This window comes from Rhopilema esculentum, chromosome 9 (genome assembly GCF_057945365.1).
Source record: "Rhopilema esculentum isolate cy_ngs chromosome 9, ASM5794536v1, whole genome shotgun sequence".
In the NCBI taxonomy this organism is placed as follows: Eukaryota; Metazoa; Cnidaria; class Scyphozoa; order Rhizostomeae; family Rhizostomatidae; genus Rhopilema; species Rhopilema esculentum.
This window is the reverse complement of record NC_142823.1, coordinates 13,157,586-13,174,454: the sequence shown is the minus strand read 5'-3', so window position 1 is coordinate 13,174,454 and position 16,869 is coordinate 13,157,586. Positions and strand designations below refer to the sequence as shown.

Sequence of the window (16,869 nt, the reverse complement as noted above, 5' to 3'; positions counted from 1 at the left end):
TCGCCGGTCCACCTCTGTCGACACTTTCTCCACACCCGCGCGACGATACACTTCGTCGTTAGGCAGCTTTGCTGGGTAGAAAACACGTAGCACTCTCCGCAGGAGCCTTCTGTGGCAGGCGTCCAGCGCGTCGTGATCTGCCTCACCGAGGTCCCATGTTTGGCAATTGTACAGTAGGACCGGCTACTTTCACAATCAGTCTGTCCTTTATTAAATATGCTAACTTACCCTGCTTTCTCATCTTTTGCAACATAGGGATTTGTGCTTGTCTTCTAGCTAAGGTGTTAGCAGAGTAGTCATTATAGAACAATATACCATCAGGCTTTTCTTCCTTGCTTTAATTACTATCATCTTCTTCTGTTTCCAGTGTGTAAATTTAGCAACAATATGCCTGGGTTTATTCTCGTCATGCCCTGATGAGACAGGTTTATGGTTCACTCTGTGGCATCATTCAATTTGAATTACTTCTTGAATGCCAAGTTTTTTCCTTACCAAATCTTTGACAGTGCGCTTGGTATCATCCCAGGTCTTCTCTACTTGATTCTGGAATCAATCTAAGATTGTTATGTCTACTCTGATTCTCTGCATACTCTTGCTTATCCTCCAAGTCTTCAATCAACCATCGTCCCCTCAGTCATACTGAGTCTGATTTCAATGCCTTGTAACTGGCTCTGTTTTTCTTCGCATTTCACTTGAGAATATTCAAGACTGGCCTTCACTTCGGCTACATCTTTTTGAATTAATCTCATTTCCTGTTTCATATCACCAAACGTAAGTTTGAATGCGATAGTATAAGCAGAAGACTGTGTATGCAAAAGTTCGCGAATCCTGTAAGAGTCATCAATTGGAAATTTAGGCCTGTCAGGCCATGTATGTGCTGAAACGTCCCGAATAAAAACTGACGATAATTATGAAACTGAACTGATTTCTATTTGAAAAACAGTTGTATTGTTCCAGAAATAGCAGAATGGGGCTTAATAATAGAACATAGAGCAGTAGTTGATGAAGAAGGCACATCTATTCATTGCCATGAGCCTTTTCAAAGATCAAATCGACTAGATTTTCTATTGAAATTGAAAGGTTGCATTCTGTAAACTTTGTCAAATTATTTAAATAGTGAAAATCTATTTGGTGCAGCATGTCCGTTTTGCTTGTCTTGTAAATTTTTACTGGAATATAAAAAATGTCCGTTTTGATCAAATTTAGTATTTAAGCATTTTTCACCAATCAAGATTTTTTAAATGTAAATAATTGTATATTTTAAAGTTGAAAAAAAGATCCCTTACATTTTCGTTATCTGAGTATGCCTTCATTTTGTTTCATTAAAGGGAATTGAAGCATATTTAAGTGGCTCCGAGCCAGCAAGCTCAAACTGTCAATCAAACATCAACCAATCACAAGTGTCATCTACCATTTCACATGGTCACTTTTATTCTCTATGCCATAGCAACGCGTGGCGAGATAATTGATCGATAATAATGGCGGACGAATTTGTCTCTCCCCCTGTGAAAGTGCAAAAACGGAAACAAAACAGGAAGAAATATTCCCTTTTCATCGGCTATGGCGATGAAGCAAAGAAAGTTGCTGATGATCTCGATGTATTGAAGGATCGTCTCCATTGTGAATCAAATTTTGAACTGCTAAAATGGATTATAATGGAGATAAACAAAACTCATCTCATTGGGCCTATTTTAAACCCAGTTGATAGCCAACACGACGTCTGATGTCCAGGGATTTTGCAGAATTGCGGCAATACCATTTCTGAGCCAGAAGTACAGAAAACAACAACAACAAGTCCAAATGTAGACATCTTTTGATAGGGGTTATGTTGTTGCAAAAAGATATTTGTTTTTGATACATTTTGTTAGTACCATTTGCCACATGCCAAAAGGTTTTTGCAATGCCAAAATGTTTTTTTTGTTTCCCTGTTTAGCTTTGCAAATAACACTTGTAACAAAATCTGCTTGTTATTAAGATGGAATTGTGCACCCTGTCAAAGACCATGATTTGTTCATATAGCCATATGAAATGTACTTTCATCATATTGTAGAAGTTATTGTAGAAGGGTAGGTATTTATCTATTGAAAGTCTTAAAGCTAACAGGTGTAAATTCTTGAGTAAATTTTTCCCTCAGAACATCAGTGGACACGCTTTTAAGCCTGAAGGCCTATCTTTCTGCAAAACAAGCAGACATCAACCCAAGTGGAAACAATGAGTATTACATCATTAATCAATTATATATATGTTCCTAGTTCGTAGTGTACGCAGGTAGCTCTACTATTGGTGTAACAAAAAATACTCTACCCACCAACACAGGTGACCTGGGCCAATTTTGTGTTCTAGACCTTATGCTAAAATTCTACTCATCTCACAACAATATTTATGGTTTATGTAGCCCCTAAAAAGTGTATATAAAAGATGACTATTTCAAGCTCCTTCACCCATGTTGAACAGGTATACAGGGTTTAGCAAAGTTTTAGCACTTTTACCAACCTTCCTAATATTGCATGATAGAGTTTCTTATTCTAATTCATTCCTAAATTTATTTTATTTATTCTAGGCTAGAAATAGTAAAAAATGATGATGTGTTGAATGAAGAGGAGGATTCTCAAGATGATAATTTTCTGGAAGAGTAAGGCCTTACTGGGATTACTGTCACACTCCACTAAGATTATTGTATATATCTGATCTTTTGAGCTTCCCAGATCTGGGTTTCACCAAAGTATTATTTTTCTTGTCATACAGTGGTTTTTTCAATACAGTCCTCAAGAATACTTTCATTTGTCAAATGATTTAATAACTATGTTAATGTATGCAAACAATTGCAAAGTTAGCTGTATTCACCATTAACTCATTTTTTCAGCATGTTGACAAGTATCCCACAATTTGACATTGTGCAGTCAACACCAATAAGGACAGTTGAATTCAAGGCAGTTGATGACGACGAGCTTGTGCCTGAAGCAGATTTGATGTTGGAGGATGCTGAAGAGTCTTTTCTTCAAGAGGCTGTAGAAGAAGAAGATACAACCGAGAGTATGTCAAATTCAGCAGAGGATAACTTTACCAGCCATGATCATTTCCAATCTGTCTCATATGGTGATATTGGTGACGAAATTAAGGCTGTCGCAGAGCCTAAGTGCTTTGTAATAATGATGCAACTGAAAGTGCTCCTTGGTGACAAATGCCAAGTTCAACATTGCAGCAAAGCTATAACATCGATTGAAGACAAAATGTGTGGGTATTGTGTTAAGCTGGTTTGGTTTTGTGAAATGGGACTCAGAGGAGTATGGTATTCTAGTGGTTTCTATGCTGCTGGTCTTGCAATCAACTATGTCATTGAAGGTGCATTACTCTTGGTTGGTGGCTCCATCACACAATTCAAACGATTTTGCAAGTTCAGCAATCTTTTACACCTCCTTTTCACTACCTCCTTTTACACCAATCAATGTCTCTGTGTTTCGCCAACAGTAGATCAGGAATTCAATGAGGAACGAGACAGGATCATCAAGGAAGTTCAGTGTAGAAATTTAAAAGTTACCATCTGTGGTCTTTTTGCCTCGAAGGGAACATACACCTTGATGGATTATGAAAGTAAAAAGCACCTAACAATGGAATGTGTTGATAAGAGAGAAGTCAATCTAAAATCTACCCAGTTAACTTGGTTGGCTACCAATTGCAGAAAGACGGGAATTCAATCTATTAAAACTGACTTTCAAGGCAATTCACAACGCTTACTGGCCTACAGTTCATAAACTCGATCTGCAAACTTGTAACAGAGTACTGTGAAGTAGTAACAAAACTCGTATAAGGCCATCACTAATAGCAGATACTTTTGAAGATGCCGCTGCAAAGTCCTTTAATGCCTTACCTGAATCAATAAAATCTCAGTCTTGCTTTACGACATTTTGTTCCAACTTAAGAAGCATTTATTTGAAAAAGCGAGCAACAAATTGGACTAAAAAACATTATTTCTTCTTTTTTCTATAATTATGTAACTGTTGTTAACTTTTGAACCCGTAATTTGACTTTGCACGACACTTGTAGTGGATATGCTCGATTGTACCATTATTATTATTATTATTATTTTTATTATTAGTTAGAGGTTCATCTTCTTATGAAATGCATGCATTGAATTCTTGAAAAACTTGATGGGCTTGTGGATGAAGTTTGTACTGATGCAGACACTAGTATTTTATCTTTAATGAGTAAGTGGCAAATGCAAATATATTTTTAAAGAAACAAAAGTATACTGGCCAATCAACAAAACAATTTGTGTTTACAGTAGATCTCATTGCAAATAGTACTTATAATAGCATAGTAAAAAAAGAAGCTGAAACACAAAATGCTCCATTTTAATTAGATTTCCTAAAATACTTTCCTATTATAGGAAAGGTTTATCAACATGGCTTATAGTAGAAGTTTAGTTGAGTTGGTAACTGTAATATAGCATTGCTTAATTTCACACATGCTAATCAATATGGCTAACTGAAATAATCAATGTCACTATGGAAAAAAACAGCAACCTTGACCTGTGCTTGCTACCAAGCTACCACCTAGTTTTCATTCACTGACCTTAGAGGTGGATCTCTTTCATTTGACAGTGTCCTGCCAAGATATTCTAAAATTTTAAACAATACAATTTGTCAAGATGTCAAGATGTCTATGCCTAAATTGTGTTTCATATGTTCACATTTGCCATTGCTAGATTTTTTTGACCAAAGTAAGAGGCCTGTTTTATAAAAGTGTTTTGGATTTTTCTACAGGAAACATGACTTATTATCTCCATTGAAGCACAGTCTTGATGTTTGGCACAAAGCAACTAAACTTTCTTCAAAGCTTGGACAGGTATATTTATGATACTGTGCAGCTTCCTCTATAAAATTGTGTGACTTCAAGGCCATCTGCATTGTCAACAGCTGCCTTCCTCAGAGCATAGTTTGCACATCCTTAGAGTGAACATGGACCTGGTGGAACATGGATTCAACATCTGCCATCAGTGCCACTGATTCTTGACGGAATCGGAGTAGAACACCAACAAGTGAATTCGTGAAATCAGGGCCTTGCAGTACATTGTCACTCAGTGATTTCCCACGGTATGTTCCTGCACAGTCAAAAACTACTCTGACTTTCCCTGGCTTCTTCGGATTAATCACATTGTGATGTGGGAGATACCATACTGCTCCATCATTTCTACTGATCTGATCTTGAGGAACCTTTCTTGCGTGGTCTTTCACCATGAAGTCATCAATAAACTTGGTATACTTCTCACTGAGGCCAACATCCCTTGACAACTTCCTCTTCAGGTATTTCAGTCTGTGCTCCGCCACTGATTTGTTATTTGGCAGACATGGCTGGATATCTCTCCATGGTATAACAAGTTGATAATGCCCATCAACAAGTTTGGCTGTGTCATCAACTACTGCCACTGCCTTCTTATCTTCCATCAACATTGCTTTACAGTTGTCGGTAGCTGAGTGACAAAAATCAAGATTGATGTGCTGCTTGAAAGGTTTCTCTAATATGTCGTCATTTTTGCATGAAGAAATAAGATAGCATTGCTTACGTTCTTTACCATACCTCCAAAGTGGGCCATTAAGCGTCCATCCAAATTTCGTCTTCACTGCATAAGGACCACAATTTTGTGCTCTTCTAACTGTTGGGAAACTATGCCTACGTCTTTTGTTTTCTATTTAGTTGCTTTTAAGGTTTTTAACGGATTGTTGAACCATTTGTTAACGCTTAACGTATTTTAAATAGTGCTTTCAACGCCTTTTATTTTATTGAGTCACGCTGTTAGATGCTTTGTTAATTTGCCTTTTGTATTAGCATGGCATGATTCGAGTCGAGTGTATGATGTGATCAGACGTAAAATCTTACAAAACTCGCCTTTTTCTTCGGAGTGCTTCTTGATCAATGTAAGAAAAAGAATTTCAGCAAGAGTTTGAAAAAGAGTACCAACAGATGGTCCACCGGAGTCGGAGGTATTGAATCAAGATGGAAAGTTTGGAAAAAGCGAAGAAAAGGAGAAAAATATTCCGGACGAGTGTCACAAAGACCGCAAACAGAGTGAAAGAATTGGTAGAGGACAGCGAGTCTATCAAAGAGGGAACATTGGAATATTTAAAAGCCGAGCTTAAAGAGAAACAAACGGAGATAAAAAAGAGTGATGAAGAAATTTTGGAATTGCTTTTAGAGTATGTTGAAGAGGAAGAGCAATTGGATAAAGAAATGGACGAAGTTGGGGAATACAAGAAGAAGATTTTGAATGCTATTTATTTGATAAACTGCCTTTTGAATACCATGAAGAACCAAAGAACAGCATCGCGAGGAATGTATCGAAGGACAGTTTAAATTCGGAAGTATCAAGTTTGTCCCCAAGTTCGAGAAATGTCACAAGAAAAACCGTTGTGAAACTGCCTAAATTGGAATTACGGAAATTCACGGGGAAAATACACGAGTGGCCGGAATTCTGGGATGGTTTTCAAAGTGTACACGAGAATCCAGATTTGGCAGCGTGTGATAAGTTTAAATATTTGAAGAGTTTTTTAGAAGAATCTGCACGTAAAGTGGTAACAGGAATGCCCATGACAGACGAAAATTATGACATCGCTGTCAACCTTCTGAAGAAAAGATTTGGCAAACAGGAAGTAATACAGCAGGCCCACATTAGCCACCTCCTGGGGCTCCACCCTGTTTACAACGACAAAGCCGTCAGCCGATTGCGCAATCTGCACGACGAAATCGAGACACATTATCGCGGGCTCGAGGCTCTTGGTGTCAACACTTCCTCGTTTTCTGCAGTTGTCGTGCCATCGCTTCTTGAAAAGGTACCGGAAAATATCAGGGGTCAGATGATTAGGAGTTCGGACAAGAATTATTTGAAGTGGACGATAGATGAATTACTATGTGCCTTTGAAAAAGAAATCTCGATAAAAGAGTGCCAAATGCCTCTGGGAAGTTTGGGGGGCCGGAAAAGATTTGACAAGCCGAGCGAATAATAACAACATTAGGCCCAGAAGCAACTTCAACAAGGATGGAACTGCCTCGTCGCTACTGGTTGGTGAAAAGGCAAACAGTTGTGTTTTCTGTATAAGAGACCATGCTTCTGAAACATGCACCAATGTTTTGGGAGCGGAAAACCGGAAGAATGTGCTAAGAAGATATGCAAGATGCTTTATATGTTTGAAATCTGGTCATCGAGCATTCAGTTGCCGTCATAAGAATAACTGTAGAATATGCAATGGCCTACATCACGTATCAATTTGTCATAATGTTAGTAACATAGATAGGCCTAAGCAAAGTAGTCTGCAAGTTAACGCAGAAAAGCCCAATGCACCCCTGCTTAACCCCACTGCAGCATCTTGGGTGGGAAGTACCGGTAGCAGGGGGGATGTAGCCTTACAGAGAGCTTCAGCAAATGTGAATGGAGAGAGTGTTAGACTTTTGTATGACTCAGGTAGCCATAAATCCTTTATAACTGCAGAAGCTGTCAATAGGTTAGGATTAAGAGTGAGGAGAGAAGAGAAATTAGGATTTAAGCCATTTGGGACCGTGAGTGCAGAATTTGAGGTAAAAGATGTGGTGATTGTGGCTATGGTATCTTTTGATGGAAAGAGGAAGATTGATATTGAATGTTTTGTTGTAAGTAACATTTCTCACATTAAGAATGTTCACCCAGAAGTTGTAAAGAAATCTTATACCCATTTGCATAATATATGGTTTTCAGATATTTCTAGGTTGGAATCATTAACAGTTGATGTTTTAGTTGGCTCAGACTGGCTATGAAGTTTTATGGATGGTGAAGTTAAACGAGGGGGGCCAGGTGAACCTGTGGCCATCAAGACTGCAATGGGATGGGTGCTGTCAGGCCCATTACAAGGTAAGAAATCAGATTTTAATGAGTCAAATGTCAACTTTATATCTGAATCACCAATTTTGCTTTTGAAATGTGACAGATCTGCATTAGAAGATAAAATTCAGAAGTTGTGGGACCTTGAAACAATTGGAATTCGTGAAAGAAATGAAGTACATGAGACCCTGTTAGACAACATCACTTTCAATGGCGAACGATACTCCGTTGGTCTACCATGGAAGGCAGGTAATAAAGTTTTACCTACAAACTTTGACAATGCTTTAGCCAGATTTAACAGCCTTATTAGATAACTTAAGAAAGACCCTTCTACACTGCAAAAATATGATGATATAATAAAAGAGCAGGTTGAATTAGGTATTGTTGAACAAGTATCAGAAATCGATGTCACTGAAAAGGTACACTACCTTCCCCACATGGCTGTAGTGAGAGAAGAAGCAGAGACAACAAAAGTTAGGGTTGTTTATGACGCATCCTGCAAAGACAAAAAATTTGGTACCTCTTTAAATGATTGTCTGCATGTAGGCCTGTCTCTCTCACCTTTAATTTTTGACATTTTGCTTCGTTTTCTTGAAAGTAGGGTAGCTCTTGTAGGAGACATAGAGAAGGCTTTCCTCAACATCGAGATTAACCAAGAAGACAGAGATTGTTTGAGGTTTCTATGGTTAGATGGTATAAACAAAACAGAGCCTAAAATTTGCATCATGAGATTCAGACGTGTTGTTTTTGGTGTAAATTCATCGCCCTTTCTCCTGAACGCTGTTTTGCGACACCACATTGGTAAGTATCAAAATGTTGATTCAAATTTTGTATCAAAGTTGACAGAAAGCTTTTACGTTGATGACCTAGTTACAGGTACAAAGAATGTCAATGAAGCAAGATCGCTATATTTGAATGCAAAGGAAAGAATGCAAGCCGGGGGGTTCAGACTCCGAAAATGGAAAAGCAGTGATCCCACTCTAAACAGTGAGATTAAAGAAGAGAACAAATCAGAAGCAAAACACAGTGTAGCTGAAGATTCCACCTATGCAAAAGAAAGCCTTAGGGGTGCAAGTGCTGAAGGTAAGAAGAGTAAGGTTTTAGGGGTAATATGGGACAATATGGCTGATAGATTGGAATTTCACTTTACTAGGATGTGTGACAAGGTAAACAAATATCATCCTACAAAGAGAGGTGTTCTGAGTGTTTTAGCTTCTCTTTTTGATCCTCATGGTATTTTAAGTCCTGTTGGTGTAACTGCTAAGATTTTGTTTCAGGATCTGTGTAAGTTAAATGTAAGTTGGGATGAGTCTTTATGATGCTGATAGTGACAAAGTAAGATCTGTAGAAATTCATGCATTTGGTGATGCAAGCAGAAAAGCATACTGCGGGGTGGTATATCTGGTATATGAAACACCTGAAGGCATTAAAACAACATTGCTGTGTTCAAAAAGTAGAGTTGCTCCTTTGAAGGAAATAACAATTCCAAGGTTAGAATTGTTATCAGCCAAGTTCTTAGCCACTTTGGTAGACACTGTGGTGAAAGCTCTCAGTTCTCAATTGGAAATCACAAATATAAAGCTATGGCTAGACAGCAAAACAGCTTTAAGTTGGATCCAGGGTCAAGGTGAATGTAAGCAGTGGGTCCAATTTAGAGTTTCAGAAATTTTGAAGGTGACAAATGCAGATGATTGGGGACATGTGAAAGGATCAGAGAACCCCGCTGATATTGGTTCAAGGGGCACAAAAGTTAGCCAACTAATGAACAGCAAGTTGTGGTGGGAAGGTCCCCATTGGCTGAAAGAGAGAAGAGAAAACTGGCCTTCACAAGAGGAAATTGCTCCAAACTCTGAAGAGGTTAACTGTGAGAGAAAAAAGGTAAGAGTAATGGTAACAACTGTTGAACAACCTGCTGGGGTAAGTAGCTTAATTGATATCAGCAAGTACAGCACTCTCAAAAGATTGCTTAGAGTAACATCATTCGTTTTCAGATTTGTTGGAAATTTAAAGGCAAAGATAGAAGGAAAAGCTTTGCAGTTAGACAAATTGAGTGCAGAAGAAATTATAAGAGCTGAAAAAGAATGGATAAAAGATGCACAATCATTGGTGAAATGTAGTAAAGTATTTGAGAAAGTAAGAACGTCACTGGGAATTGAAGATGAGAATGGTTTGCTTGTTTGTAAAGGCAGGTTAGAAAACTCTGACTTGAGCCTGGAAGCAAAGCATCCAATTTTTCTGCCAAAAGAGCACAAGCTGACAGAATTGATAGTTAGAGATTGTCATGAGAGAGTCATGCATTGTTTAGTCAGAGGCACTTTAGCAGAACTCAGAGCCCGATTTTGGGTAACTAAGGCTAGGCAATTTGTAAAAAAGGTCTTACATTTATGTTTTGTTTGCAGGAAATTGGAAGGAAGACCATACCAACCACCACCAACAGCCCAAATGCCAGACTTCAGAATAAAAGAATCTATTCCATTTGCAAATGTTGGGATTGACTTTGCAGGCCCGTTATATGTGAAAAGTCAAAAACAAGCCACAAAGAAGGTATATATTTGTTTATTCTCATGTTGCGTGACTAGAGCCCTGCATCTAGAGTTAGTTGAAGATTTATCTACTCCTACATTCTTGAATTGTTTGAGGAGATTTTGTGCAAAAAGGGGCACACCAGAAGTAATTAACTCTGATAATGCCAAGACATTTAAATCAACTTCAAAGTTTTTGAAGAAACTTCATGGAGACAGGAATGTGCACACTTTTCTAGAATCAAAAAGAATTGACTGGAAATTCAACCTTGAGGTACGTCCTTGGCAAGGGGGGCACTTTGAAAGAATTATAAGAAGTGTTAAGAGATGTCTGCGTAAAGTACTTGGAAATGCTAGAGTGACTTCTGATGAATTACGTACGGTTTTGTCGGAGGTAGAATGTATTCTTAACAACAGACCTTTGACATATTTATATGATGAGGTGGATGGAGAAGTGTTAACTCCATCACATCTATTGGTAGGTAGAAGATTAAGCATGCTATCAACAGGTATTGGTTGTAAATTGAGATTTGATGAAGACGATCTTCATTCATCACATTGTAAGCGCTTTTCTTACTTAACCAGATTGTTGAATAGTTTTTGGACTAGGTGGAAGAAGGAATACCTCATAGATCTGAGAGAATCTCACAGAATGAACAAGAACAACCCAGCGAACATTAATGCAGGAGACATTGTAGTAGTGCAAGACGAAAATCTTAAGAGAGGTCAATGGAAAATTGCAATCGTCAAGGATGTAATTCGGGGTAAGGATGGTCACATACGTGGTGCCAAGGTATGCAAAGCTGGAAGAGGTAAGTATGAGCCTTTAACTAGACCCATTCAAAAACTGTATCCTTTAGTGAGTGGAAATGAAGCTATGAGTAAGGAGGATGGAGTGAAAAAAGAGAATTTCTCAGAGAATAAGGAGAATAAGAGGTCCGCAGGGGAGCGATCCATAAGAGCTGCGGCAAACAACGCGCGTCTTAAGATGCTACAGTTACTTGACGCATAGGAACATGCGCCAAGGAGGGGGGTGTGTTGGGAAACTATGCCTACGTCTTTTGTTTTCTATTTAGTTGCTTTTAGGGTTTTTAACAGATTGTTGAACCATTTCTTAACGCTTAACGTATTTTAAATAGTGCTTTCAACGCCTTTTATTTTATTGAGTCACGCTGTTAGATGCTTTGTTAATTTGCCTTTTGTATTAGCATGGCATGATTCGAGTCGAGTGTATGATGTGATCAGACGTAAAATCTTACAAAACTCGCCTTTTTCTTCGGAGTGCTTCTTGATCAATGTAAGAAAAAGAATTTCAGCAAGAGTTTGAAAAAGAGTACCAACACTAACCTCTACTGGTTCCAACGCCTCTGGCACATCAACACCAATGAGGAGACCAACATCTTGATTCGTAAGTGCCCTTGGGACTGTTATACCATGCAGGTAAGGCCAATTGTCTACATCTTTTTGCTTCGTGATTGATTCCAACGACACATTCAGTTTCTTCACAGAGAAGGCATTTGGGACATCAATCATGACATTCTTGTCCACGTCCATGACATCCAAGTTGACCATGACACATTTGTGTTGCTCTTCATTGTTGACCGTAGCCAATGACATTTTGCATCGCGTTCCAGAGATTCCAAGTTTCTTCAAGATGTCTTCTGTGCAGAATGAAGCAGTTGAGCCAGTGTCTAGCATAGCATATTTACATATCACCTTGCTCTGACAGCTTCCTTTGATCTTGACTGGCACAATCATTTTCTTGCTCTGCCAACCCTTTGCTACATCCGGCCCCAGTGTGCATATTCTCTCCAACGAACTGACTTTGATTTGTACTTCTGGACTGCTGCTGATCTGTAGTTGTTCCAGATGCTGTCTCACAACGTTTATTCTCAAAAACCATAACTCATGTAACGATGTCATGTGTTTTCTTCTCAAAAGAGAACCAGGTACTTTGCACTCATTTCGACGCTTGCAGCCAGCTGAGAAGTGACTCGAAGACAAACAGTTGTCACACAGTTTGCGACAACGAATGAATTTGAGTTGTTCCACACCAGTTTTGCCCTTGAAATCTCCATATACATCGAGTTTATGCTTCCCTTCACAAAGATAGCATCTTGCATTTCCTTCATTGTCACTTGGTTTCTGGTCTGCACTTGTCTGGATGTTGAAGTTCATGTGCCTGCTGTGACTTGACTTTTCACCCACCTGCCCAGGTCGTCCCTGTTGTAGTTTTAGAAAAGACGCTTTATTTAAAGGTGTTAATAAAATGCGTGAGTGAACACCATTTCTATAACCTAACATAATTTTTCAAAAGCATTGTTCTTTGAGTTGTTTTTGTACGGCTTTGTTGTTGAAAGTTTAATATTGGAAAACAGTTCTTATTTTTTTGTTCTTATATGTCTGTTTAGGCGAAAACACAACAGATTTTCGGCGACGAGAATTGTGGAAAACGATTTACTAATCAGTCCTAGGATTTGGCGACGATTATCGCATAGTACGACTCTTTTTACAAGGTTGTTTTGCAGTGAGGGTTCAACGAGCGTTTGAGATGGCGGCGCAATATTTAGTTCTGCTTTTTCAACAGCAAATTGACCAACAAAGAATAATGATGGAGAGACAGGATCAATGTCACCAGGAACAACTTCAGGCTATTTTAGCCATGGCTAGGAAATCTGAGGAAAATGAACCGATTAAAACGTTTACAGGTGGTATACAAAGTTTTTCTACCTTCGATTCAGCGACGGAATTGTGGGCGGATTACGTTTGTCACTTGTTGTCTGCATACTTCCATCCTTGGGAGGGGGCAAGCAAGGGCAATGAAACTTTCTGGGGGCCAGAAAAAAAGAAAGATCCCTAAAAAAGAAAAAAAAACGTTTGAACAGTTATGAAAGAAATCTTGAAGTTTTAATAGAATTGTTTTTTAAAAAACTGGGAGGGGCAAGCAAGGGCAAAGAAACTTTCTGGGGGCCATTGCATTTCTGGGGGCCAGAAAAAGAATAAAGATCCCAAAAAAGTCAAGAAACAATTGAACAGCTATGGAAGAAATCCTGATGTTTTACTAGAATTTTTTTAAAAAACTGGGAGGGGGCAAGCAAGGACAAAGAACCTTTCTAGGGGCCATTCCATTTTTGAGGGCCAGAAAAAAAGGAAGTTCCCTCAAAACGTCAAAAAACGATTGAACAGCTATGGAAGAAATCTTGATGTTTTAATAGAAATTTTTTTAAAAAACTGGAAGGGGCCAAGCACAGGCAAACAAAGTTTCTGGGGGCCATGCCATTTCTAGGAGCCAGAAAAAAATAAAGAAAACCTAATAAAGTCGAAAAACGATTGAGCAGCTATGGAAAAAATCTTGATGTTTTAATAGAAATTTTTTTTAAAAAACTGGGAGGGGCAAGCAAGGGCAAAGAAACTTTCTGAGGGCCATTGCATTTCTGGGGGCCAGAAAAAGAATAAAGATCCCAAAAAAGTCAAGAAACATTTGAACAGCTATGGAAGAAATCCTGATGTTTTACTAGAATTTTTTTAAAAAACTGGGAGGGAGCAAGCAAGGGCGAAGAAACGTTTTGGGGGCCATTCCATTTCTGGGGGCCAGAAAAAAAAGAATGATCCCTATCAAAGTGAAAAAACAATTGAACAGCTATGAAAGAAATCTTGAAGTTTTAATAGAAATTTTTTTTTTAAAACTGGGAGGGGACAAGCACAGGCAAAGAAACTTTCTTCGGGCCATTCCATTACTGGGGGCCAGAAAAAAGAAAGATCCCTAAAAAAGATCAAAAAACGTTTGAACAGTTATGAAAGAAATCTTGAAGTTTTAATAGAATTGTTTTTTAAAAAACTGGGAGGGGCAAGGAAGGGCAAAGAAACTTTCTGGGGGCCATTGCATTTCTGGGGGCCAGAAAAAGAATAAAGATCCCAAAAAAGTCAAGAAACAATTGAACCTGCTATGGAAGAAATCCTGATGTTTTACTAGAATTTTTTTAAAAAACTGGGAGGGGGCAAGCAAGGACAAAGAAGCTTTCTGGGGGCCATTCCATTTCTGGGGGCCAGAAAAAAAGGAAGTTCCCTCAAAACGTCAAAAAACGATTGAACAGCTATGGAAGAAATCTTGATGTTTTAATAGAAATTTTTTTAAAAAACTGGGAGGAGCCAAGCACAGGGAAATAAAGTTTCTGGGGGCCATGCCCTTTCTAGGAGCCAGAAAAAAAGAAGAAAACCTAATAAAGTCGAAAAACGAGTGAGCAGCTATGGAAAAAATGTTGATGTTTTAATAGAAATTTTTTTAATAAAACTGGGAGGGGGCAAGCAAGGGCAAAGAAACTTTCTGGGGGCCACAAAAGAAAAAAAGATCCCTAACAAAGTCAAAAAACGATTGAACAGCTATCGAAGAAATCTTCATGTTTCAATAGACATTTTTTTAAAAGAGTGGTAGGGGGCAGGCAAGGGCAAAGAAAATTTCTGGGGGCCATTCCATTTCTGGGGGCCAGAAAAAGAAAGATCCCCAACAAAGACAAAAAACGATTGAATGCTATGGAAGAAGTTTTGAAGTTTTCATAGAAATGTTTTTAAAAAACTGGGAGGGGGCAAGCAAGGGCAAAGAAACTTTCTGGGGGCAGAAAAAAGAAAGATCCCTACCAAAGTAAAAAAACAATTGAACAGCTATGAAAGAAATCTTGAAGTTTTAATAGAAATTTTTTTTTAAAACTGGGAGGGGACAAGCACAGGCAAAGAAACTTTCTGCGGGCCATTCCATTACTGGGGGCCAGAAAAAAGAAAGATCCCTAAAAAAGAAAAAAAAACGTTTGAACAGTTATGAAAGAAATCTTGAAGTTTTTATAGAATTGTTTTTTGATTAAAAAACTGGGAGGGGCAAGCAAGGGCAAAGAAACTTTCTGAGGGCCATTGCATTTCTGGGGGCCAGAAAAAGAATAAAGATCCCAAAAAAGTCAAGAAACAATTGAACAGCTATGGAAGAAATCCTGATGTTTTACTAGAATTTTTTTAAAAAACTGGGAGGGGGCAAGCAAGGACAAAGAACCTTTCTAGGGGCCATTCCATTTTTGGGGGCCAGAAAAAAAGGAAGTTCCCTCAAAACGTCAAAAAACGATTGAACAGCTATGGAAGAAATCTTGATGTTTTAATAGAAATTTTTTTAAAAAACTGGGAGGGGCCAAGCACAGGCAAACAAAGTTTCTGGGGGCCATGCCATTTCTAGGAGCCAGAAAAAAATAAAGAAAACCTAATAAAGTCGAAAAACGATTGAGCAGCTATGGAAAAAATCTTGATGTTTTAATAGAAATTTTTTTTAAAAAACTGGGAGGGGCAAGCAAGGGCAAAGAAACTTTCTGAGGGCCATTGCATTTCTGGGGGCCAGAAAAAGAATAAAGATCCCAAAAAAGTCAAGAAACAATTGAACAGCTATGGAAGAAATCCTGATGTTTTACTAGAATTTTTTTAAAAAACTGGGAGGGGGCAAGCAAGGTCAAAGAAGCTTTCTGGGAGCTATTCCATTTCTGGGGGCCAGAAAAAAAAGAAGGTCCCTAAAAACGTCAAAAAACGATTGAACAGCTATGGAAGAAATCTTGATGTTTTAATAGAAATTTTTTTAAAAAACTGGGAGGAGCCAAGCACAGGCAAATAAAGTTTCTGGGGGCCATGCCCTTTCTAGGAGCCAGAAAAAAAAGAAGAAAACCTAATAAAGTCGAAAAACGAGTGAGCAGCTATGGAAAAAATGTTGATGTTTTAATAGAAATTTTTTTAATAAAACTGGGAGGGGGCAAGCAAGGGCAAAGAAACTTTCTGGGGGCCACAAAAGAAAAAAAGATCCCTTACAAAGTCAAAAAACGATTGAACAGCTATCGAAGAAATCTTCATGTTTCAATAGACATTTTTTTAAAAGAGTGGTAGGGGGCAAGCAAGGGCAAAGAAAATTTCTGGGGGCCATTCCATTTCTGGTGGCCAGAAAAAGAAAGATCCCCAACAAAGACAAAAAACGATTGAATGCTATGGAAGAAGTTTTGAAGTTTTCATAGAAATGTTTTTAAAAAACTGGGAGGGGGCAAGCAAGGGCAAAGAAACTTTCTGGGGGCAGAAAAAAAGAAAGATCCCTACCAAAGTAAAAAAACAATTGAACAGCTATGAAAGAAATCTTGAAGTTTTAATAGAAATTTTTTTTAAAAAACTGGGAGGGGACAAGCAAAGGCAAAGAAACTTTCTGGGGGCCATTCCATTTCTGGGGGCCAGAAGAAAAAGAAAGATCCCTATTCAAGTCAAAAAAGGATTGAACAGCTATGGAAGAAATTTTGAAGTTTTTATAGAATTTTTTTTAAAAAACTGGGAGGGGGGAAGCAAGGGCAAAGAAACTTTCCTGGGGGCTAGAAAAAATAAAGATCCCTACCAAAGTCAAAAAACGATTGAGCAACTATGAAAGAAATCTTAATGTTTTGATAGAAATTTTTTTAAAAAAAACTGGGAGGGGCAAGCAAGGGTAAAGAAACT

General features: G+C 38.3%; 3 protein-coding genes across 4 annotated transcripts; 2 read left to right on the top strand and 1 right to left on the bottom strand.

Annotated features, from left to right (window-relative positions):
• The first annotated feature begins 144 nt into the window (after positions 1 to 144).
• Positions 145 to 4,489, top strand: LOC135693670 (uncharacterized). The gene is made up of 4 exons (XM_089110364.1): positions 145 to 1,722; positions 2,143 to 2,215; positions 2,561 to 2,632; positions 2,864 to 4,489. The coding sequence occupies exons 1-4, from the start codon at positions 1,479 to 1,481 to the stop codon at positions 3,750 to 3,752; spliced, it is 1,278 nt and encodes a 425-aa protein (XP_088966490.1). The 5' UTR covers positions 145 to 1,478; the 3' UTR covers positions 3,753 to 4,489.
• A 436-nt stretch (positions 4,490 to 4,925) lies between these two features.
• On the bottom strand, positions 4,926 to 5,450 carry LOC148959752 (uncharacterized). Its single transcript, XM_089110363.1, has one exon. The coding sequence runs from the start codon at positions 5,448 to 5,450 to the stop codon at positions 4,926 to 4,928; it is 525 nt and encodes a 174-aa protein (XP_088966489.1).
• A 3,235-nt stretch (positions 5,451 to 8,685) lies between these two features.
• Positions 8,686 to 11,105, top strand: LOC135686560 (uncharacterized). 2 transcript variants are annotated; one of them, XM_065202814.2, is made up of 2 exons: positions 8,686 to 10,393; positions 10,957 to 11,105. In XM_065202814.2, the coding sequence occupies exons 1-2, from the start codon at positions 9,155 to 9,157 to the stop codon at positions 10,966 to 10,968; spliced, it is 1,251 nt and encodes a 416-aa protein (XP_065058886.2). In that variant the 5' UTR covers positions 8,686 to 9,154; the 3' UTR covers positions 10,969 to 11,105. The 2 variants fall into 2 exon arrangements, with proteins under 2 accessions (XP_065058886.2, XP_088966096.1); XM_089109970.1 differs by lacking the exon at positions 10,957 to 11,105 and having other exon boundaries at positions 9,155 to 9,766; positions 10,249 to 10,388.
• The last annotated feature ends 5,764 nt before the right edge of the window (positions 11,106 to 16,869 follow it).